At 39.1% G+C, this 23,969-nt stretch overlaps 1 protein-coding gene across 1 annotated transcript in view; it reads left to right on the forward strand.

The window, feature by feature from the left end:
• The first annotated feature begins 12,176 nt into the window (after positions 1-12,176).
• fancc (FA complementation group C) overlaps positions 12,177-23,969 on the forward strand; it is a 31,156-nt gene continuing 19,363 nt past the window's right edge. The window contains exons 1-4 of the mRNA XM_074670606.1: positions 12,177-12,243; positions 15,727-15,952; positions 22,519-22,606; positions 22,771-22,865. Of these exons, the coding sequence (XP_074526707.1) occupies positions 15,770-15,952; positions 22,519-22,606; positions 22,771-22,865 (366 nt within the window). The 5' untranslated portion in view covers positions 12,177-12,243; positions 15,727-15,769. The remainder of the gene's footprint in view (positions 12,244-15,726; positions 15,953-22,518; positions 22,607-22,770; positions 22,866-23,969) is intronic.

The raw sequence follows: 23,969 nt of genomic DNA on the forward strand, positions 1-23,969 counted from the left end.
ACATTCTTTCTAAGAGTGAGGTACAAGAACAAATCTGCAGGAAAAAAAAATCTTGTGTGGTGTGATGATATGATTATAGATCCAGACTGATAGGGTTTCTACCTTTGAGTCCTACCAGACACTTTAAAAACCACTGAACTTTTGACTTGAGTTTACTGCTGTTTGTGTGTCCTACAACATGTCTTTGATAGGGCAGTTTGCCAAATTGACAAAAATCAAAACTACTGATTTTTTTAATAAACTTTGGTGACTGCTATTAAATTACATTACTTCACATTAAGAATACTATTCGACTTGTTTAGGGTCAGCAGTGTAGGAAAGCTTTTCTTTGCTGTGTGTTTGTAAATTATGTGGACCTCAACTGTATTGTTTCATTTACATTTTGGCTAATTTGTTGGCTTAAAAAGTCTGTTGTTTTGTTGAAGAGATGCAATGATCTGTCGAGGAGTCACACATAAAGTTAGAGTGAAGGAATAACAGACTAAGCTAAATTAAGTTTATCTCAGTTAAAGGTCCCATATTATACACTTCATTAAGTCTTTTAGTGAAATTTGTGGGTCTTTGGCTTTCCTCCCAGCCCACAAAATGTGATATTTAATGACAAAACCTCTACTTAGTAGTGCTTGTGAATGTAAATTCCTGACCTAAAACAAGCTGTTTGGATTTTGGGGATTTGCCGACATCAGCGATTCCCTATTTTGACCAATCAGGAGCAAGTCTGACCTGATTGGTCCACCAGAGCAGATACCCCCAAACCCCCTCCCCGGCCACTCCTGTCCCCCCTGCTGGAGAGAAATCTGTTAACAGCCACATAGTTCCATCATGCACAAGCTTCCCATCTCTGAAGAAGACAAGTCATAGGACGCGGTCACACTGGCCAACCAAAATGTGCCGTGCTTGAGCACGATTGCCCCCCTGCAGCGTCAATCCCCACCTGGAGAGTACGGCCGGCGGTCACACTACCCCAACATGAACCAGACTTTAGCGGGTATCAGACACGCGCACAGCCCGCTTACGTCATCGTGAAGCATTTGTTTACATGAAGCGCGATCTCATCAGAGTCAGCACAATGAGACAGAGAGCACTGCTACAACTTTAGAGACTTTTGGACTTACATTAAGTCGTTTTCGCCCGACACAGCCCTCTAACACCCCTCTAACACCCCTGCTTTGTTTAAAATGATTGTCGAGAGATGCGCTCGCAGTGATTATACGTAATGGATCGCACGCACTGTCTGCGTGCTTGTGCTCGTGCATGAAGTAAACCGTGCCGAAGCCCACCTCTTTGAAGCGTGCCGAAGCACGGAAGGGAATCGTGCTTGAGCACGGTACAGTTGAGGTCACACTGGCCTTTCCAAACGTGCTTTACAGCTGAAGCGTGCTTAGACACAGCATGATTGGCCAGTGTGACTGCGTCCTAAGTTTCTAGAGTTCATTTATCAGGAAATGTGCCAGCTTCACTAAGTAAAACTGTGCACATGTGTGCTAGTCACTTCACGGCCGACTGTTTTTCCAACTTTGGACAGTACAACAGAGGGCTAGCGAATAGACTGGTCCTGAATCCAGGCGCATTACCAACCATCCGCCAACAAACCTCAGACCATGGAAATGTGAGTGTTTAAATGCTGTGGAGCAGATGTAAGAGCTTTTCCTCAGTGTCCCCCTGTCTCTGTGTTAGCTTCAGGATGCTAACTTTAGCTGCGGTTAGCCTGTTGTTTTAGCCTGTAATGTTACGGTAAACAAGCTTTGCTATTTTCTAAACATTGTGCACTCGGAGCTCGGTAGTCATGGATGTGGCACCGCTCTCAGTGACGCGGAAGAGCGGGCGGTATCAGAGGTGGCTCATTTATATATAAAGGTCACTCCCACTAAATCAGAGCGTTCTGAACAGAGGGGCTATGAGAGCCTGGAAACAATGCTGCTGTGCATTTCATGAAGACATCAATGATCCATATTAAACTGCAGAAAAGGAGCATAAAATGGCACCTTTAAGTTGAGAGACGTTCATCATTTCTTAGTGAGCTAAGCTTAGCTGTGCTTGGAGAGGGTGGGAGTAATAGTCAGGGTTAGTTTGTTATAGGGTAAGAGTTAGGGTTAGAGTTTGTGTGTTTCGGGGTTAGGGTTAGGATGCCAGCAGCCTTCCCAGCATTTTAACCCTTACCCTAACTCTAACCCTGCCAGCATCATCATCCTAACCCCACTAGCATTGGAACCCCAACCCTTACCCTGGTTTACTACTTGTCAGACCACTTCAGCAACTGGTTTTCAGACAAAGCAACCCATGACTTTAACTGAATTCGACCAAAAACTTGTGTTAGGATAAGTGTGCACTCAGTGCTTAGCTTTGTCAACAGAAAGCTTATTTGTTCAGTATTAGAATTAAGCATTATTCTTGTACTTTTTCATGGCCCTCAGAGCAGAAATCTGTTCAGGATTATCAGTTGCAGCCATTTCTGTTTAAACATGTGCCCCACCAGGATACTGTCAGAGTACCATGCATGTGCGTTGACAAGACTGTTGCTTGTTGTCATGCTCAGCACGAGCTTTATTCTTATGGTCGCATTCCAAAATTGATGTTCATCATTACAGATCATAACAATTTATTTTCATCAAGCATTCTTAGATTCATAAGTGACATCAGCAAAGTATTTCTGAGCACATTTTCTCACAGTCTACTACAGCTCTCTAGGAAACCTGAAAGAGGAAGAGGGATCAAGGAAAAGAGGGGCAGAAAGGCAGCTTGGAGGATCAAGTCAGTGAGGGAACCACATCCAATTCTTAGAAACAGATGATTCACTCTGCATTCAACAGTATTCAAAGGCCTCCACTGTGAGTGGTCCAAAGACAGAGCCAAATATTGTCCCTCTCTTCGAGTCTGTGGCAAACAGTTTTACAAATTTGCCAAGATTATTATTGGCTGCTGGGGCTGCAATCAGACAACAATCCAAACACTATGCTGCTATGCTGGAACTTGTTGCATTTTTCTGTGACTTTCACAACTTCATAGTTTGTCTCTGTGGTGCAGACCTAGACCACCCTGAACATGGTCCTGGAAAATGTGTGATAACTTAAGAAAAGAGTTAATGAGTGAGAGTGTAAGAGAAAAAAGTGCAAGAGAATAAAGTCAGAGGTGTAATCAAGTCACAGAGAGGGGGGAAGAAAATATTAGGAGTAAAGACAGATGGAAAATGGTGGGAGGAAGAGAGTGAACGGGGGGCTGGAGGATGGTTGATGGTGGATGGGAGTAGCCGTATGAGAGTAATTATAATGACTGATGTTGTTTACTCCCATTTCCCCTCGCATCATTTATTCTGTGGAGGTGGAAAACCCACCCACTCTTTCTTTAGCGTTACAGACGAGTGCTGCGAAGCTGTGCCAAGCTGTGTCATAGTCTGTCCTCCTCTGTTAATTCAAGAAGCATTTATCCTGCCCTCTGCTTCTCTGTCCTCATCCTCCTTTACCTTTATTCTACCTCAATCAGACATCTCTCTTTTTCGTTTCCACCATTTGCCTTGTCCTTATCTGTCTGCGTCCCTACTCCCTTCTTTCCGCTCTTTTGTTTTCTTTACTGCTGTGTGAGACTGCTGCGATCAGGCCAGGCACATGTAAGATGTTAACATGATGTACAGCCGTTTACACTAGGGTTGACAAACTAAGGTTGGACGCTGTCATCCGTTCTCCCTTTTGTTTAATGTAGACCTGGTTGTGTGCATGCAAACACACACTAAGTGAACACACACCACCCACCTCTTTGTTGAAACTATGCTGTTTGTCTCTTGCCAGAAAACACGCAACAATGTATGGAAACAGATGTGTCATCTGAAAACGCTAAGAGGGGGTGAAGAGGGATAGAGAGAGACAGAACAAAAACCACAGCTAAATATTTTCATCTGTGTCTGGGAGTGTTGATGGAATACACAATTCTACAAATCCAAACAAAACTGGAGCATATGATTTTTACATGTCCGGCACTTTGTCCTTAAGAGGAGGGTTTAAACTGAGAGTCGTAAAGGAGAGAAAAGTGGTACAAATTACTAAAAGTACAGTGCAGTCGAGGAGGGTCTTTCCTCGTTGGTGATGGTAAACACTTTGGAATTTGCTAATGATCTGCCCATTCACAAAGAGGAGAGGAGAGATATTTTTTTTCTTCCATCTGTGCTTATTGATTCTGGCACCATGACAGATGCCTAATGAGAAACAGGGCTGGAGGAGAGCTCTGAGGACCCCAGAGGGAGGTTTGGTCTGAATCAATGTGCAGACACATGCTCAGAAAGCATACACAGACACACACACACATATGAGAGCACACACTCAGGGCCTGGTGTGAACGGATGGGGATGAGCTTATTCACAGACACAGAGAATGATAGAATAGGTGTCAATGGTAAACGCAAACGCTGACCTCCCCTGTCTGACTGGAGCTCTTTGAGGGTGTTTTTTCAGATGTTGAGGTAAAAACTTGTTATATCAACTTTATACCCATTAACCAAAAGGTACTCAAGAAAAAGAAAAAAAAACAGGCTCAACAGATGGACACAAGATTAAACACTGGTGAATTCTGAATCCAGAGTCAGAAAAAAAAAAAAAAAAAGATTACCCAAAAAGAAAAAAACAATGTTTCAGTTTCTTTATTATTTATTTATCTATTTATTTATTTATTTCTACCCAGAGTCTTAACATGCTTTCCCTTATCACATACCACGAAGCCATTGAGCCAAACATCAGACATTGCAGATGCACTCATGTGGCATTACTAAAACTGTAACATTATGATGGTTAAGTCAGAAAGAAATGACTGAAAACATCTGAAACAGTTCAAATTAGCTTTCCTGATGCGTGTCACATTGAACTCGGAGTTACTGGGTGCATCTGTTTCGCCACTGATGAACCAATGCAAGCTTTTAGGGCTGAAAACCAATCCTCCTACACACGCGCACACACACACACACACACACACACACACACACACACACACACACACACACACACTAACAATGCACGGTTTAAACCTTAACAGAGACTTGATTGGAGTGGAAGTTGTCGGTGTAGGATTTGAGAGCAGGAAGTGTGTAATTATCATCGACAGAGGGGCAGATAGATGGATGTGTGTGTGTTTAACACTCCCCCTCAATTTCCCCGTAATCTACTGGACTAATAGAAAGCAGGTGTGTGTGTTTATATGTGGTGCGTGCAATTGTATGAATTCACGAAGAGGTTTGTGGGTGATACTGTATGTCACGGTAAAACAGACACAGCTCCAGTGTTGGTTTGTTGAAGCTGATTGATGATCGAGAGACGAGAACCTTGTTGCATCGCAAGTATTACCTACAAGTACCTATAAATGTGTTTGTGACCATGTATTCTTAACAACAACATTTAAGACTCTAAACTTTCTTTCTGTGGTCCTTGACCCATTTATGAAACAACTTTGTAGCTTAAAGAAAATGTAAAGTCAAATGTTTGTGGATTAACACAACAAGGAAGTTACTTTTTTTGGAGTCTGGGGATTAGAGTTAGAGCTTAGATATAACGCCTGTAGTTTACTTACTTTACTGATTATGAACAAGTCTCACCTGATTCTTTTCTCACCTGTTGATAACCAGACCACAACAGACGGCTGTGCACGTAAACACTCAAAACCAGAATATCCAAATCAGCAAGTCAAGCACATTTACAGTCTGTCATAGATAGATAATTGGATATAAATCCTTTTTCTTAAGTCTTTACAAATTTTTGACTGTGCAGGTCATAGTAAATATGTGGTGTGTGTGTGTGTGTGTGTGTGTGTGTGTGTGTGTGTGTGTGTGTGTGTGTGTGTGTGTGTGTGTGTGTGTGTGTGTGTGTGTGTGTGTGTGTACAAGCTTATGCATGCAGTGCTGTTTCACATTGGTCACAGAACCTTTCTCCCTTTCTCAGCCAATCCTCAGCTTCCTCTCAGGGCAATAAAGAAGCATGCTCTAAAAATGCTGGGAATTGCCATAAAAAAAAGTGTATCCCAGTGACTGCATGTGTCTGTAAATGAAGGAAATATGACGGTGCAGCTTTTTGTCTCATTTACTTGACCTCCTGGATCAAGGATGAGAGTCTTTTGCATGAGAGAAGTAAAAAGGGTTATGTAAGGTAAGACGTGTTCCCCTCGGCAGGATTTCACACTCATCTTCTGTGACTGCTCAAACCAGACATTATAAAGCAGTTGAGACATGATTTCCTTTTAAGGCGCCTCTGTATTGCTTTTTTATTTTCTACTTATGTATGTCTTTATCTTTTTCGTTGTGTGTGTGTTTCATTTTAACTGAGCAGGATGACCAGGTGGAACTCTGGTGATGCAGTTCTGATTTTATAAAGTAACATAGATAAAGTCTTTGGAAGAAAAAATATGAACTAATAATGTGTCTCAGGATGGTTGTGGAAGTTTTTAGTACTTTTAGCTCTTATATAACTAATGATTGTGCTTATAAAACAAAAGATTAATTCTAGACAAGAGCCATGATGAGTTAGGTTGTGAACTTTCATATTTACTTCAAACTTGGAATTTAAAAAAGGATTTCCCTCTGAATCAAACTTCTTTTTGCATATACAGAATTATATATTAAAGCAGAAGGGCAAAAGCTCACTTGGTCTTTTTTTTTTAAAAGGAATATTAGAGCAGGGCCTCACATTCCTTTTGACTTTTGGGGGTGTCAAAAAAGTTACCACTTTTCAGGTTTATCACATAACATGTCAGTAAACTGTACTACTCTTAACATTTTCCTCTTGCCTATGTGACTTAACATAAATGCCTTTTATACAATTACAATACAATCACAATACAATTATTTTGCCTATTAGAAATTACTCCAGGAAAAAATAAATAAATAAAATGAAAAAAAAAATTGAAAAAGTTGATTTTTTTAATTTACACAGTCATGGCTACTTAAAATTGCACTGCTAAGTCTTTCCTACTATGTGTGTGTCCGGTGTATAGATGTGTTCTCAAAACAACTGCAAAGGGCAAAGCAGCTTTTTTGCACCACTTGATGCTCTTTTGAAAAACACATAATTGAATGTAAGAACGACATAAACTGAAGCTACTGTTTCATCCTGCTCTACATTCCTCACATGCAGCTCAGTGCATTAACCAGAGGAGCACCAGTGCGGGAGGGGCACTCAAATACAGATATCAGGTCATCTCAGGCCGTAGTGTCAGATCCAGGGTGCTAATGGCTTTTGTCAACAGTAGAATGGGTAATAGGATTGGTCTGGATCAGCACTGGCAAATTTGTCAGCAGCTGTGTTGTTCCTGGTGTCTGTGAGCCTGGGACAAACTCCAGAAAGTGATACCCAAGCTTTCCACCAGGCTCCATCTCTGTTTGGCCAAACCACAAGGTCAAAAAACACAAATGCGTCAAAAATGAGCCATCACAGGCTTTAACTTTTCTTCCAGGGTCTATTTATGGTTATGTTTTTATTGCACAGGGTAAGTGCTTGATTTATTTTTTGCAGATTATGATCCCCTCACAACTTACAGAGTTAACTTGGCCAGAAAGTGTGATTCTGAGCTGTTTATGTTGCCCTAAACGAACAGCCTCTGGATGCAACGTGCAGCACACCCTTGAACCTGGGTCCTTCACCTTGTGAGGCCACAACACTAGTGCTGGTGGCTCACAGCAGAATTACCCATGACACTACATCAACACACTGTTAAGTCTATATCATACTTTCATTATCTCACTGAATTGAACATGATAACATGGCCTCTTCCTTTGTCTTAAGAACAAAAAAGTATGGCCAAAAATAACAGGTATGCAAACACCACACAGCCTTATCAATCCATCAAGATTACTCATGAAGAATGATAATTTTTAAAAAGGCAGTTATGAATTAAATATATATATATATATATATATATATATATATATATATATATATATATATATATATATATATATATATATATATATATATATATATATATATATATATATATACACACACACACACATATATATACTCATGTCTGGTCCCCAATACCACAGCATCAGCGATTAACCACCTCTTCCCGACCTGGCCAGTGGGCTCACACAGAGACTCAAACTCACAAGCACACACACACGCACGCACGCACACACACACGCACGCACGCACTCACGCACGCACGCACGCACACATGCACCAAGTTTCTGTCCCACTGCGTGACAAACTTTCTCTTGGCCCTGTAATAATCACAGGGTAGAGCAGTTCAGTAAAAACACAAGTGGTTTACACTACATTTCTCCCAGCATCAATATGTGTGCCCATGCAAGCATAGGCACAGCAACACACACATACAGCCTATGCATAAACACACACATACACACACAAAAACATCAGTGTGTGGGTTTCCACTTAGGGCATCAAACACCGTTTTCTTGACTTTTTTGCTTTGGTTTTTCTTTCCTTCTCTCTCTCGTTTTTTCAAATTTTGCCAGGGACGTTGTTCCAAACCCATATGCTGATGTTTTTATAAGACTCAGACATGTGCGCGCTCCCACACACACACACACACACAAACACACACACACACACACACACACACACACACACACACACACACACACACACACACACACACACACACACACACACACACACACATTCAGCACCATGCATAAGCAGAGACCTAGCCCTGGTTGACCTACAGTATGTGTTGGCCCAGGCAGGCAGTTTGGGTGGAGCTGATGGTGAACCTGTGCCAAGGCCTTTTGATTTAAACTTCTTGATTCACCAGAGGTTTTGTGAGTGGAATGCCAACATAAACACATCACTTGAAGATACTTTCATCAAATCTTAGAGACAGTTTTTCAGAAAACTTGTGAAAAAAAACCTCAAAGGCTCTTGAACAGACAATTTCCATGTTCTTTTTAGGAAGCAGGCTGCAGGCCTAAGGTATAAGGAAACAGGCCAAAATAACACACATCATATCATATGTGCACCTGTATACACATTTAAATGCACATGCACATACACACACACACATCCACAAACCTGGACTTTCCTACCACAGAAATTCTGATGTCTAATGTGGAACTTCTCAGCCACTCTCAGCACTTTCTCCATCTTACAGACTGCCTCACTGCTGCATTCAAATTGCACACACATACAGCACATACCATGGCTTCTACGTGTATATTGAGCGTCATTCAACTGGCAAATGCACGCATTAACAGCCACCACCACATCTGACCACACTCAGACACATGTATGCACAAGAGAGAAACAAAGTGTGTGTGCAGAAACCCACTTTTCACATGCATATATTCTCTTTCTCATGCAGGCACATATGCCCACAAGCACACACTCATGCACATGCACAAACTCACACATATGACATTACGTATGTTTAAACAACCGTTTCCTGGTGCTTTGTGTGTGCTTGGCCGCTCTGGGTCTGGCTGGAGCCTCTGGGTGATTTGTCAGTTTGAGCCATGCAGGCCGAGAACCCCTCAAAGTTTGCTTTGGGTTCCTGAGGGACACGCTCTGGACCCCTGAATTCCTGGCCAAGGTATGCACTCTGCTTCACCCTCTGGACCCTCAACCCTGAAAATGTGTGACATGCACACATATACACACAGATGAGAACTCAAGTATATGCAGAGAGAGGTGAACATTTGCGAAAAAGCGGTCACACATTTTGCACATACTGCTACACACAGCATAGTCTTTGTTCTAGGCATTTCCTAAGTCCTTTTAACCCTTGAACCACTAATGACTTGATGACAAGTTTCTCTTAAAAACCAATGTAAACTAGATAAGTCAAACTGAAATGTGACAATAAGATAACATAGCAATAACATTAAGAAAGCAAGCCTGACTTACACAGTCATTACAGTTTATTCAGAAAGTACTCACGGAAGTTCTATTTTTTCACATTTTGCTTTGTTACAGCCTCATTCCGAAATGTAACATTTTTTCCCTCAAAATTGTACACACAACACTCAACAATTTTTTTTTGCATTTTTTTCTTTGTGATTTAAAAAAAAGAAGAAGAAAAAGATGAAGAAATCACATATACATAAGTATTCACAGTCTTTGCCTAATACTTTGTTGATGCACCTTTGGCAGCAACCTTAAGCTTCACTGTAGGGATGGTATTGGACAAGTGATGAGTTGGCCTGGTCTTCTCCCAACATGACACATGGCATCCACGCCAAAGAGCTCAATCTTTGACTCATCAGACCAGAGAATTTTTTTATGGTCTTAAAGTCCTCCAGGTTTGACGAACTCCAAAGAGACTTCCCTGTGCCTCTTACTAAGGAGTGGCTTCCACCTGGCCACTGTACCATACAGGCCTGATTGGTGGATTACTGAAGGATGTTTGTCCCTCTGGAAGGTTCTCTCTCCAGAGAGGACCACTGAAGCTCTGACAGAGTGACCACTGGGTTCTTGGTCACCTCCTGACTAAGGCCCTTCTCCTCCCAATTGCTCAGCATAGACAAGGGGCCTCTCGGAGGAGTACTGATGGTTTTGAACTTCTTCCATCTACAATGGAGACCACTGTGCTCAATGGGAACTTCGAAGCAGCAGAATTTTCCCTTCCCCTTTTCCAGATAATGTCCAATCAACTAAATTTACCGCAGGTGGATTCAGAAGGGACGTTTACACAACACAGCGGTTTTTGGGTGAAATTCAAAATAATCCTTGCGGATCAGCCTCGCATTTACACAAAAACAGTGGATTAGCCAACCTTAAAAGCACACTTTCGAAAATGGCCTCCAGAGTGGACATTTTTTGAAACGCTGCCACCACCTTTGCCAGTCAAACAGTAAGCCAGCGTTTTCAGTGGAAACGTCATGCTCATCTTTCACATACAAAGGTACAACAGTACCATTGTTATGATTGCAGTGGACTACCATGTTGTGCTTGTGTTGCTGAATCTGCTGAATCTGCTGACTGTCTTTCAACAAAATGTGAATTTGTTGCACCACTTCTACAATAAGTATTCACCAATACACCAGATGATTGGCCCAACTCTACTTTGGTGGAGCTCTACCAAAAGCGGTCTCTGAACAAGATAGTTATAGTGTCAACTTCAGGCCTAGCATGCTAACTACAGTATTTCCAGTCCCTTGACATTTCCATGTAGAGGTAGATTTTCTTTTACCGCATTTTCACTGCAATTAAGCGTTTTTGGATGAAATGCTGGAGGACCATCTAAAGGATGATCAATAGAAACGAGATGCATCTGAGCTCAATTTCTAGCTTTGTAGCAAAAGCTGTGAATTCTTATGTACATGTGATATCTTCGCTTTTTATTCTTAGAAAATCTGAAAAAAGTTACATTGTTATTATAGGGTGTTGTGTGTAGAATTTTGTGGAGAATAAATATTTTTTTCTATTTGGAAATGAAGCCATAGCAAAATGTGGAAAAAAGTAAAGTGCTATAATTACTTTCTTGATGTACAGTTCATTAAAGCGTCATTAAAGCTCAGTCAGAAAAGTTTTTGCAGCATATCATGCACATAAAATTCTTGCAGTTTATCTTTTAATCTATCATTCAAGGAACACAGTTATTCCATTTTGAAAATTTAATGAAATGTCCAAGAAGGAGTAATCCTATGTTTCAACAGAATAGATCCTTTTTCATTTTTTATTAACATATGGTTTAAAAAATACAGACTTGAGTTTCTTTACTCACACTTACAGAAAATTTCAGAGTTTTTGTCTGATTTAAGTTCCTTCAAAAAGTTTTCTAAAATTTTATATTAATTTTTTCCCTAAGTATCTCTTCTGAAGCATTTTTGAAATATCTTATGCCTTTTGTTGCTTATGCTTTCTTGGTGTCTCTTTTCTTGGTAAACCAGTATATATTTATAAAAGTATTTTAAATCAAGCCATACACACATGTACAACAAGCATTTCATATTGTCAATCTGCTTAAACTTTAAGGACTCAATATTGGTCGTTATGAATCTAGTGAATACTAATAATATGCATGCTTGTGTCAGGGTGTTGTGTGAAACCACTGCGGAAAACAAATTACGACCCAGTGTGTGAAAAAACAAACAAAAAAAAAAACAAAAAAACCCTACTATCAGATGTGCTACATATTTCTCCCAACTTCTCCTGAAGCTGTGTAACTCAATTTCCCAGCAGGCATTGCGAGGACAAGAAGTGGCGGGTATGATGCCATCAGCCAATCATTTTCTTTCATACACGGAACCGGGAGAGGAGAGGGAGTTTCAGTTTGTTTACATCGTGGAATGAAAAGCTGGTCTTCCTGTCTTCAGGTACATATAAAAAATGTTCATCGGGTAGTTCTGTTCGTTGAAGATGCAAATTAATGTCTGTAGCCCGGTTAACAATGTTGCTTTGCATTTAAAAGCTACTTTAGCTTACGTTCTTACTAGCAGCATATTAGACCTGGCTTTGAGCTTATTCCTTAAATAACGTTAGTTTGACAGCGGTTTAACATGCGTGTGTTTATGGAGTTATATGTACATTATCTTTCTTGCTAAAATTGTGTTTTAATGCTTTTTGATATCGTTAAACTGAACCTACAGACCATTCTTGGTACGTAGGCTATCTGCAGCAGAGTGAAGGAAATACTGGCATCCTGTGGTTAAGTAGAGTTATTACGTCTAACTGAGGTGCTATGTGTTCATGCACTTGAAGCAGGCTGTCGGTCAAAATGGAGCAATTTGCGTTTAATCACAGAAATAGTTACTCTATGTTTGAGTTCTTCTTTTTATATACTTTATATATTCTCACACCCATGGAGCTCATAATGTTCTGACAGATACACTACACCATTTTAAGTACACAACAAAACACCTATTTTTATGACAGAATATAAAAACACCCCTTTTTTTCTTTTTTCCCTTCATCTGTTTGATACTCAGATCGATACATTACTTTTGTTCACTACATTGTGTTTCTTTTCCTGTCTTAGTTAATGGTGGGATTGGATGAGTGAATTTATTTGAGAATCTACACTGTTTTTTTTAACTTTCTAAAGGGGTAAAAATACAAATCTTTGCATAACAAGCTTCTCATATACCAGGATAACATTAACAGGATACACTGATGTCTTACCCTACTCTTGAAGTTGAAAAGCTATGATGTGCAAAGCAAAGAGTTTAGTTGATAAAAAAAGATACTAATCTATGCAAACATTTTCACAATCTATTTTTTTAATTATTATTATGATTATTATTGATGTTGTTTATATCTTAAAAAGGTGTCCAGATAGATAGAAAGAAGTCAATTTTAATTATTTATAAAATTTCTAAATTACTGAAACAATTCAGCAACCTTAAATGCCTTCTAACAAGTCATAATGAGTTGTGAACTTGTGATCATGTTAAAGGAGGCGCACAGTTATAAAATGAGATTAGGCTTTATTTCCTGAATTAGTTGCACACATTTATGACTGTTAAACCACAACTAGTAGAGTAACCTCATTAAATCTTGCTTTTCGGGAACATACTCCTGTATACAGAAGTAAATTCATAGAAAGTGATGTTTAACTGATTTGATTCTACAGAAATAATGTCAACAATCTCATAATTGGAACTGCAAACTCACCTTGACCCAAAGTACACACGCTTAGTTTAGCAAATCTTCAAAAACAATATTTGACCAGTCACATCTTGTTCCTGCTCCAGAGTGTGTACAGCAAACACTGGAGCTGCTTTCATGTGTTTATGTGCATGTGTACATGCATTTTTTTTTGCCAGTATGACATGCGTTTGCACCTACATTTATTAAATACCCATGTTTAACTCTATCTGTGATGATTGAGGGTGAGACTGTCTGCTACTTAGACATCCAGAACCTGGGCCGTCTCCAACTCTGTTTAACTGAGAAAACTTGAGTCCTCAGCACAAGTCAACAAGAAGCGTTTGTTCCTAATTTGGCTGTTTTTTTCCTCCTAGAAAATGAGTATTTATATATTCACATCAATGAGCCATAGGGGCTTTCCAGCAGAGATGATGGCAAGACATTAAACAAATTGTGTGCAGTGAGGTGATCATAAAACACAACCCCGTGGTGTCGTACACAGACCTGTCATTATGGCAAAAAACAACAAAAACACACAGGCACACTCACACCAACACACACCATTCCCAGGCTTTACACAGTCACAAAACACATCCCTACACACTCTTGTGATCCGCTCCCCCACAATTTTACCTCCATCATCATAAAAGGTGAAGAATGTTCTGTTTATTTCCCAGTAGGCCTCCATGAATGCGTTCGTGTGAAAAGGTTTGATGGCCTGCAGCTTGAAAGTTTGGTGGTCAGATGGTGGTAATAAGAGCTTCACGTAACCAGATGAACTGCATATGCCTCATTTTATTCTCTATTGAATATAACCTTTAATTTCTTTATTATATACTAAACAGGGGAAGATGTGGGCCACACATGCGCTATAGCGTGCAGCCGACATACATCATAAGGCTGTTTTTTTTTTGAGAGGGTTCTTAGTTATTTGTTTCTCTGCTAAGCTGAAAAGTTTTTATATTTGCTTAAAAATTTAAAAAAAGGATGTTTGCCTCCATTTATGTGGATTTTGTAGATGCTTTAAATTAAGGATGCACGATATTGGATTTTTGCCGATATCCGATATGCTGATATACCGAAACCCCTTTTGGCCGATACCGATACTGATAATTACAAGTTTGTTTGTTTTTTTCTCTGTAAAGAAAGCTAAGTCTCTCCTGTACTGGAATTTATATGTTACTCTTATTGTGACGGTCTTATTTGTTTAAGAAACACACATAAAACAAGACAAAAAACATTTGATTTTACCATAAATAAGAAATGTATTATTTTTTCAAACTTAAGACATTCAGTATTGAAATACAGAAAAATAATTTCTTTAGATAACATGAACTTTAAATGTACAATGCATTTTTAAACATAACCAAGTTGCATTTGATTATTTTAGAGCTATGGTAACAACCTGGTGACAGACAGAGAGCTCTGCAGTGCAAATAAATGAAGTGCTACATTTTATTTAAGGAGCTTATTTTTCAGATGGAAAATAATAATAATCCTAACTGAATAGCACCTTATCGGCTGTGCATATCGGCAGAAATTTTCATGTCTGCCGATACCGATTAACATATTTTTAAGCTTTTATCAGCCGATACAGATATTGTGCCAATAATATCGTGCATCCCTATTTAAATTTGGGATGCACGATCCAACTTTTATGGTTCAGATAACAGTACCTGGGCTTTTGTATTGACCGATACTGATACCATTCTAATACCAGTGTTTAATAATAACCTGCATGCCCCACTGTGGAATAAGACTGGTAATGTTTTGGGTAAAAAGCAAAAGATGAATATATGGAATTACTGAAGTTGATATTTATTTAAACTATGAATTGTTTAAATGTTTACTATCAAAACAACTCTTCAGGATGTACACAAGTTTTTTCAAATGTACATTTATATACTCTGTTGACTGGTAATGCAGCAAAAAACAAAGCAAGTGCATCAGAGGCAACATTTCAAATCAAGTAGCAAGGAGTGCTGTTAAAAAACAAACAAATAAATAAAGGCATAGCAACATGCATCTCCTCCCACCTATCCAGCTTAGAGGGGCACCAATACACTGATAACCGATCAGTATCAGTGCATTCCTACTTTAAATAAATGTTCAAAGCATTATGTTCCCCCAAGCAAAGGCAATGAAGAATGAAATTTATGTATGTTTTTAATCCTAGCTCCTAACTTTTTTTGTTTTGTTTAATATTTTAGACCTAGACGAGATCCTAAGAACATTTACCTGGACAAGCAGAAAATGTATCAGCTCCAACAGACCACCGATGAGCCCCTCCTGAACATCCAGGAGATGCAGTTCTGGCTGGACAAAGCTGTGGCATGGGGCCAAGCTGACAGCCCAGACTCTCAGAAGGACACCTGCCTGCACTTGAGCAAACTAAAGGATTTCCTCCAGCAGCTCCTCACAAAGATCAACAGCATGGTGAGCTATTTCGCAACGTTAACCTTTTTTGTTTACTTTGTAACAATGCAACAGGAGCTCTTATTTTTGACAGGTTAAGATGTTTTTTTTCCGCGCTTTATGTCCTGTAAGATTTGATGTTTCATAGAGTTGACGTACCGTGCCCAAATAAATAAAGTGTTTCATCAGTTAGGCCATCTGATTAATAATGCTAATCTAAACATCAGCCTGTCCAGGTTTACCGCACACACGCACGCACGCACACACACACTTGAATATGCACACGCTCAGTCTTTGTCAGAACCAGAGCATGAACAGTGAGTCCAGCAGTGGAAGGATCGCACTAACAGAGACTGCTCTGTGCTGTGCAGAGGCTGGCTGGCAGCACTGCAGTGTTGAGTTAGTCAGGTAATAGCCGCATAGGGACCTTCAGCGCTAACCTAATGTATCCCTATATCAGGTCCAGCAAATTTGGGAAGGGGGCAGAGGACAGGAGGGGTGCAGAACTGTGAGATCTCAATGTTATTACGTCCTTGACTCATGGCTCCAGCTCCTGCTCTTTAGAACTTTCTGTCTTGCTGCTTTTTACAACCACTTTTCTCTCACATGATGTACTCTTTTCTACGTGAAAGATATATTATTCATGTTGGCCTTAAAGTCAAAGTGTTATTGCAGGTTTTAATTTGCTCTGTCTGACAGTTATATGTATTATATATCTGTCTTTGTCCTTCCCGGATCCATAACTCTGAGTATATGTAATGCAGAGGTTTCAGCATGTGAAGGATGATGGAGCTGACACAAAGAACGAAAGAAAGAAAATGGTATGGCTTAATTTGGTTGGAGTCCTTTTTACTGGCAGTGATCTCATAAAAGACCAGATGAGGATATCCTGCTTCTTGGCAGCATTTTGCATCCTTTGATGACCTCACAACTTTCCTGTGGCATATGCACAAGGATGACGAGTATTTTTTCCTATTCTTTCTTTAATGGGTTTTCTTTCAAGGAAGTTTTCTATCTCAATCTTGCACCTCTTAAAAGAAACTTCCAGATTTAGGCCAAGGAGGTCTGTCAAGAATTTAATGTGAGCGCCTCATCACAATTGTTAAAGCTGAAAATGTTTTGTGTAACTGTAAATAAAAATAATAAAGGCAGCTAGAAACTAATTAAGTGTGTTTCCATGTGCTGGGTTTATTGAACAAACAATCTCCCTTTGCCTGAAAACGTCCAATCCAAGAATAGAGCTTGGCTGTCTCGACCATAATGCAATTTGGCAGATCTTTTTCATTTCAGCACCTCTTAGACTATCTTTCTTGCTTTGCAGAGTGAGTTGATGACAGAAAGGTGCTGATAATGGGTCTGTATTTATAGTGGAGAGTCTCCCCTGCGGCTGCAGCAGCGCGTTTGACAGGTCTGTGGAAAGTTGTGCCTCAGATCATTAACACACAGTCTGTGCTGCACTTCTTAATTTCAGTTGTGTAAATCCACGTGTCAGAAAATAATCACTGTGTCAGCGTTTATTCCACTGAATTATTTTCCATTGTCTCCTTGTTCTATAAGCTGTTGATGAACAAAATGTCAAAACATGTAAGTGAATGTAAAACTCATACTCATTTCTTTGGATTTTTGTTCCCTTTGTGAAGTTTTTCTGACAAATAATTGGGGTGTTGACTGTGAAACAAGTTTGTGAAACCTCTACAGGCCTAAGGGCTGAAGCCAAAACTGAGCCATTAGGCCAGGGGTCCAGCCTCTATCTCAGGGGTGGCCAGCCTGCGGCTCGCGAGCCACATGTGGCTCTTTGCCTTTTGGTGTGCGGCTCTTTGATCCATTCATAAAAAAAAATATCATGGTTATGAGTAGTAGTGTGCCAATCAATCTAAAATATTGATATATTGATGCCAACTTTGGGATCAGTATTGATCAATACTTTGGTGATTGGATTGATACTTAAGTTTCAGTTTCTTTTCTCTACATCGCACAAGTGCTCATAGCTATCCAAAAAGATAGATGGATGGAACTTTGTGTCCTCTGCAGTAATAACAGAAACTTGTCTCAGACACGGCTCCAAGTACCAATTTAATCACACTTACAAACACAGTAAATGTCGCTTTAAGAATTGGAAATTTATTGATTTTCATCTTATGTCATTCCATGACAGAGGAAGTGTGTGTGTGGTGTGGCTCTTTGTAGTACCACGGTAATTTTTGTGGCTCTTGGTCTCTGACTGGTTGAGCACCCCTGCTCTATCTACAGGGTGTGCACTTTGCCAGCTAAGCGTAACCAAGCTGCAGTCTCCTGTTCTGCTGTGTTCACTTAAGGTTGGCTCTTTAAGCACTGGGAGTCACCTACACCTTGCTGTGAACACCGGTTCACAGAGAGCCCATCTTTACCGCAAAAATAAGCAAGTTTAAAGCCTGTTTTCTTGTTCAGATTTAACATTACATCCTTGACCCTCTAACCAAAACTCACATTTTAATCAAACTTTGAAACGGCGGAGATTACTCAGGTCGGTTTAAACAGACAAAAAAGATTCCTTCATTTGAACAAGCGCTTGTGATTATGGTAAGGTCAATGACTCTTTTAACAAAGCTGTCAATCACGACATCATAACCCCTTTAAAAAGATAAACGAAAAAGGACTTTAAAAGAAATTTTTGTTTGGTCCATTTGCCAAACTGGTCTACATCACCTGCTATACCAGCATCGCCATAAAAGTTTGTCCCATAGTTGCTTCACTGCTGCTCTGAGGGACTGTTTGGAAAAAGTCCTTCTGTCCAAGATAAGATGAAAGCAGGGTGTGGGGTATTCAACCCTCCACTCCAGTGTATATTTATGTCCTCACCATAGTAACTTTGCTATTTAGAAAAGCCACTCTGATTGTAGCTCAGTGATGTCAGGGACAGAAGTGTTTCCTCACTTTCCTCTCTATTATTGTTTATAAACGTGTCCCATATGCCTTGCTGGCTGTGCTTAATCAATCACTATTTTAACATGTCTGTCCCTAATCAAGACAAGACACACTGACCCTTGGATTGTTTAGAATCAGGGACAATGACAGCGATGCGGATGAAGATTTTGGCGCTGATGGTTAGCGATAATTACTTTCTTTTGTGATTGCTCATTGTTATCGGCACTCCTGCAGTCACAACACATTAATAAAGTTCACATTATAAACAAACATTCCTTTTTCATTGCATCACCAACACACAGGCACATATGTATACTCACACACAACATTCACCATGTGTTTCTGGATTGATGGGCAGGCTGAGTGTGAGGGCTGTGTTCCAGACAGCATTGGTGGTGTTGGTGGGGGGCACAGTGGGGGCATTTAGAGAAGCCCTTCTTAAGCCATTACCATTCTGCTTCCCATTAATGATGATCTCATCCACTTGAGTGAGTCCCGTTAGTCTGTTTTCTTTCTGATGCTCCGTCTCCTCACAAAGGACTAGACTTATCTTGTTTAAATCTAATGCTTTCCAAATATTCTGGTGATCATTAAGGGATGTGGGTTTCAACAGATAAATGTGAATCGACAATTCAACTGTGGTAACGTTTTCTCTTTTATTTTCCTCTCCCTAACTAAAAATAAGACAGCTCTGCTGCTTATTGCTGTTTGGAAACTGCGGTCAAGTCACCTTTTGCTTCTTAAAATGAAATTCCTTTGATAGCTTATCTCTACCTCCTCTAAGTGTCAGTGTCAGTTTTTGTTCTCTTTTAATATCCTTTATTCACCCGCTTTGTCCAACTGACATCATGCAACCTTTGACAAAGGAAACATGACTAAGAAAAGTAGCAGCACACTGTTTGATTTAACATAAAAATGGATGCATTAATAATCTACAAACAGACATTCTCTTGTTATGAATTTCACCTAATAACAAAGCATATTTAGGGGAACCTGGTTTGGTGCTAAGATCTGCTTGTATAACTCCAATTTTTAAAAAGTTTGGATGCTGCTTGAAATGATAAAAATTAATGATTTTAAAATATTTGAATCCATTTTAAGTTGATAAAAGCAGGCAATTTATCCAATATTCAAAATGAAAACCGTATTGTGTAATGAAAAATATATGCTCTTTTTAAATTTGATGCTTGCAGCATGTTTTAAAAGAGTTTGGCAGGAATACCAAAACACTAATAAAAGTTGTATAACGGAAAAAAAAGGACCCAGAGGAGCAAATAACCAACTAATTATGCTAATTTACAACAGGTTAGTAACATAGTTGGGTATTAAAAAAGGCTTTTCAGGGAGTCTGAGTCTTTCAGCAGTAAATACAGAAAGAGACCTGAGATGGAGCATGTGAACAAGAATAAAACTGCCAAGAATTGAGTGTTTCATCTTATACTATACATAATACCATTAAAAATTCAGAGACTCTGGGGAAATCTTTGAGCAAATGGTACAAAGCAGACATCTAACACTGGGTTCCCTGATCCACAGGCTGACAGGTGGCACAGTATGAAAACCAGACTCTGTAGTGGAAGTCACTGTATGGGCTCAAAATCACTCCCTAAAACCATTGTCTGTAAATACTTTTATTTTTTTTATCCATGCAAGTCAGAAACACTGGTGCGTGGTGACTTTGTCCGACAATCAAAATTTGGCACTCAATTTGAAAATTAGTAACCCATGCTTCAAAGAGGAGCGGGACCACATATTTTTTTACTACCACCTCACATTTCAAAAGCTATCATCTGTAATGGTATGGGTTTGTAAAAGTGTCCATGACATGGAAGTTTTACACATCTGAAGGCACAATTTTTACTGGGCAACATAAACAGGACCCCAATCAACATATTCTGCCATCCAGACAAGACTTTTTTCAGAGCGGACTCTGCATATTTCAGCAAGACGATGGAAAAAAAGGGATGCAAATACAAAAGAGTATGTTTGCCTGATTGAGAGGAGTGCCACTGAGACTGATGGGTATTCAAGTCAAAGGAGAGGGGGATGTTCGTAGCCCCTCATAACTCCTAGGATTGTAATTTTAAATCAGTGCTCATGTTTTTCCACATATTAGGATAATATGAAGTCCTGATGGCAGCAAGCTGAATCATCTTCGGTTGAGTGTAGGCACACTGCTTCAATTACAGCTGGTTTATTATGCCAGATTTTTTGTGTGGGCCTCTCCTGCATTGAAGCTTTTCTCTCAAGTTTAATTAGCCCTCAGATGAAATGAATGATATGGTCTGTTAATATGGGATGGATACTAGGTAATACTGTAAATGCACATAAACATGATTCATGCCCATGTGTGCAGATATGCTTGTAAATTAAAGTAATACATCACTGCTTTAATCTGTTTTTCTCTGTTTCAACTCAGTCATCATATTGTAAAACATCATGTGTGTATAACTGTACCACATTAAAGCCAGATAATGAATACGCGGAACAAAAGTAATGTAGTACACCTGTGTGTTTCCAGAGTAATCCTACAAAGAAAATGTGTTTATATCCATACTGAGGTCATTTTTCTTCATCGTTTGTGTGTTCTGTTCTCGGAAAGTACTTTATTGACAAATGTTTAATTTTTTGTCTTGTTTAATGAGAAACAATAAATCGGTTGTGGTTGTGCTGAAAAGACAAACTTGTTTTCCCAATCAACTTTTGCTTGCCTTTCTTTAATAATCAAAGTATGCTATGAGTTACATGCTTTTAGCTGAATATGACATCTGCATAAAGTCACTACTAGTAATGAGTAACAGATTACATCAAGTACATGAATGTGGCGTTAAAATATATCAGCATAGGGGGTGAGTGGAGAAAAGCAAAGATGAACAACTTAAAAGAAACAGGCAGTAACTGGAAAAAAAATTGATATATATTCATAAAAAAACTAAAGCATCTTTTTTTATCATCAAGCTATGCATAACACTGAAATTTAATGTAAAAAAGAATAAAATATTATTTAGGATTAAAAGTTTTAATCTTCTTCAGTACACTGTCTACCTTAGCTTGAACCCTTCTGGATGTTTTAACTGGCTGTGAGGTGAAATACATCACATGGTCTGTGTTTTTGAACTGGATAAATGGGCACAGACACACACACATACTAAAACCTTTAGCACCCAAGACCAGAGCCCTGTTCTGTGCTGTGTATCCCTCACTGTTAATAAAGTGGGAATGTTGACATGGCCAAAACAAAGGTGAAGTTTAAATGATGTACTGTGCACATGTGGCTTTGCCTTTGTTTTAACGTATACTTAAGTAGACTAAGGTCTATTTATGTTTATGTACAGGTTTAAATGTTTGGTGTCACAGCACGGGGTTGCTAGGTTAAAACGATGAACCAAAAGTTGTTAACATTGATGACAGAGTGTGAAAACAATAGATGTTGTGTTTTTCATTAGCTTGGTTTGTGCTCTGAGTTGAATTAAGGCTCTAGTGAAAGTATGTGTAGATTTGTTTCAGACAATGTCCGTGGGAGACTTGAAATAAAATATATTATTATTATTTCTGTTATTAGATAACTTAACCTCCTCTAAAAGGGGTTTAAAGATAAAAGTTATTCAAAGTAAAAAACAAAAATCTACCCTATGAAATTTGCTTCAACCCATTTGTGTGACTTTCTCTATCCCGTCCCAAAGGGCTCCACAGCAGAGACCATGAAGAGGCTCCCCTTCCTTGGCCAGTTTCTCGGCCGTCTTTGCTGGAATCCTTACGTCACTGCTGATGGTAAGTTTAGCTTTAGTCCAATTTGTGATGGATGGATTAAGTTCATAGTCTATCGTATTGTCATACTCTGTGTGCTGGGAATATATGAAACCAGAAATCCACCATCCATATGGAGACCTTTAAGTTTTTAAGCTGTCCGTGATTTGATGTCTTGATGTCTGCAGCTGCGAGCAGAAAGCTGTTATTCCAGTCTCTTTGGGGACTTTATTCAGAGTGTCCATGCAACGCTGTGGAAAGAAAAGCCAATCAGTGGATAAAGGTATGGACGGGACTTTCTCTTTCTTACATTTAGCATTGATATTCAGATCCTGTATCCAGTACATCCCCAGATCAGTACTTTACATGTTCTATGTCTCCACATGCTTTGACTGGCATGATCTGGAGATAAGATCTGAGCAGACCATCATTATAATAACGCAGAGCAGTGTGGTTACAGTTTTTTTTTTTTCTCTTACTTTTAATCAAGACTCCAGTCTGCACTACAGTTTCAGTAGTACTATGGAGGAAAACCAGGCTTCATAATCAAAGTTATTAAACTACATCATCACTTCAGTCTATGATCACCTGCCCTCGATATCTTCCAATCCACACAAGACTTTGGCAATCCCCCTCTCTCTGCAGCACAGTTTGTGTCTAGTTTGATGGGTTTTTTTAAGCTTTTAAATATGACTAAGGTTGTTACATATAGGGCTGAACGATTATGGAAAATAATCTGTGATTTTTTTGGACCAATATTGCAATTGCAATTTAGCATGCAATTTTTGAGGGGAATGTTTATCTTCGTCATTATTCACTGAACACAAGCAATAAACCATTCTATAGTATGACCAACACAACAAAGGATACTGTCAACATATAAACATGTCTTTCCTGTAGGCCAGGCCTAAATGTTATGATGAAATGAGATGAATTGAAGTATGAACTGATAGGAATAACATATCTTTATTAACTATTAAGTTCACAGCATAACATTAACCGATAAATTTAACTTCAAGCCTTGTAGATGCGTAATGTAATTATCATTAATTACTTTGATAAAATCAGAAATAATCAGAGAAATATGTCAACATGTGGAATGCACTTTTTTATAAAATGAAAAAGAAACATCAAATCTTACTGCTCTTTTATCAGTAACGAAACACAAACTAAAGTAAATGCACTTCAAAATTTCTTTATTCTTTTTTTTAATTGCAGCCCTTGCTATTTGAAAATTGCATTAAAATACATTGTGATGTCGGTTTAAATTCAACTTATTGTTCAGCCCTAGTTACATACACAGTGGGAGGGGGAAACCCAATTATAAGTGGTCATTAATGATGCATTTTGAGAAATATGATAATGCAAAGTTAGAATGCTTGCACTA

This window comes from Halichoeres trimaculatus, unplaced genomic scaffold, assembly GCF_033239565.1.
Source record: "Halichoeres trimaculatus isolate MK-OKI-2021-1 unplaced genomic scaffold, fHalTri1.1 fHalTri1_scaffold_5, whole genome shotgun sequence".
NCBI lineage: Eukaryota > Metazoa > Chordata > Actinopteri > Labriformes > Labridae > Halichoeres > Halichoeres trimaculatus.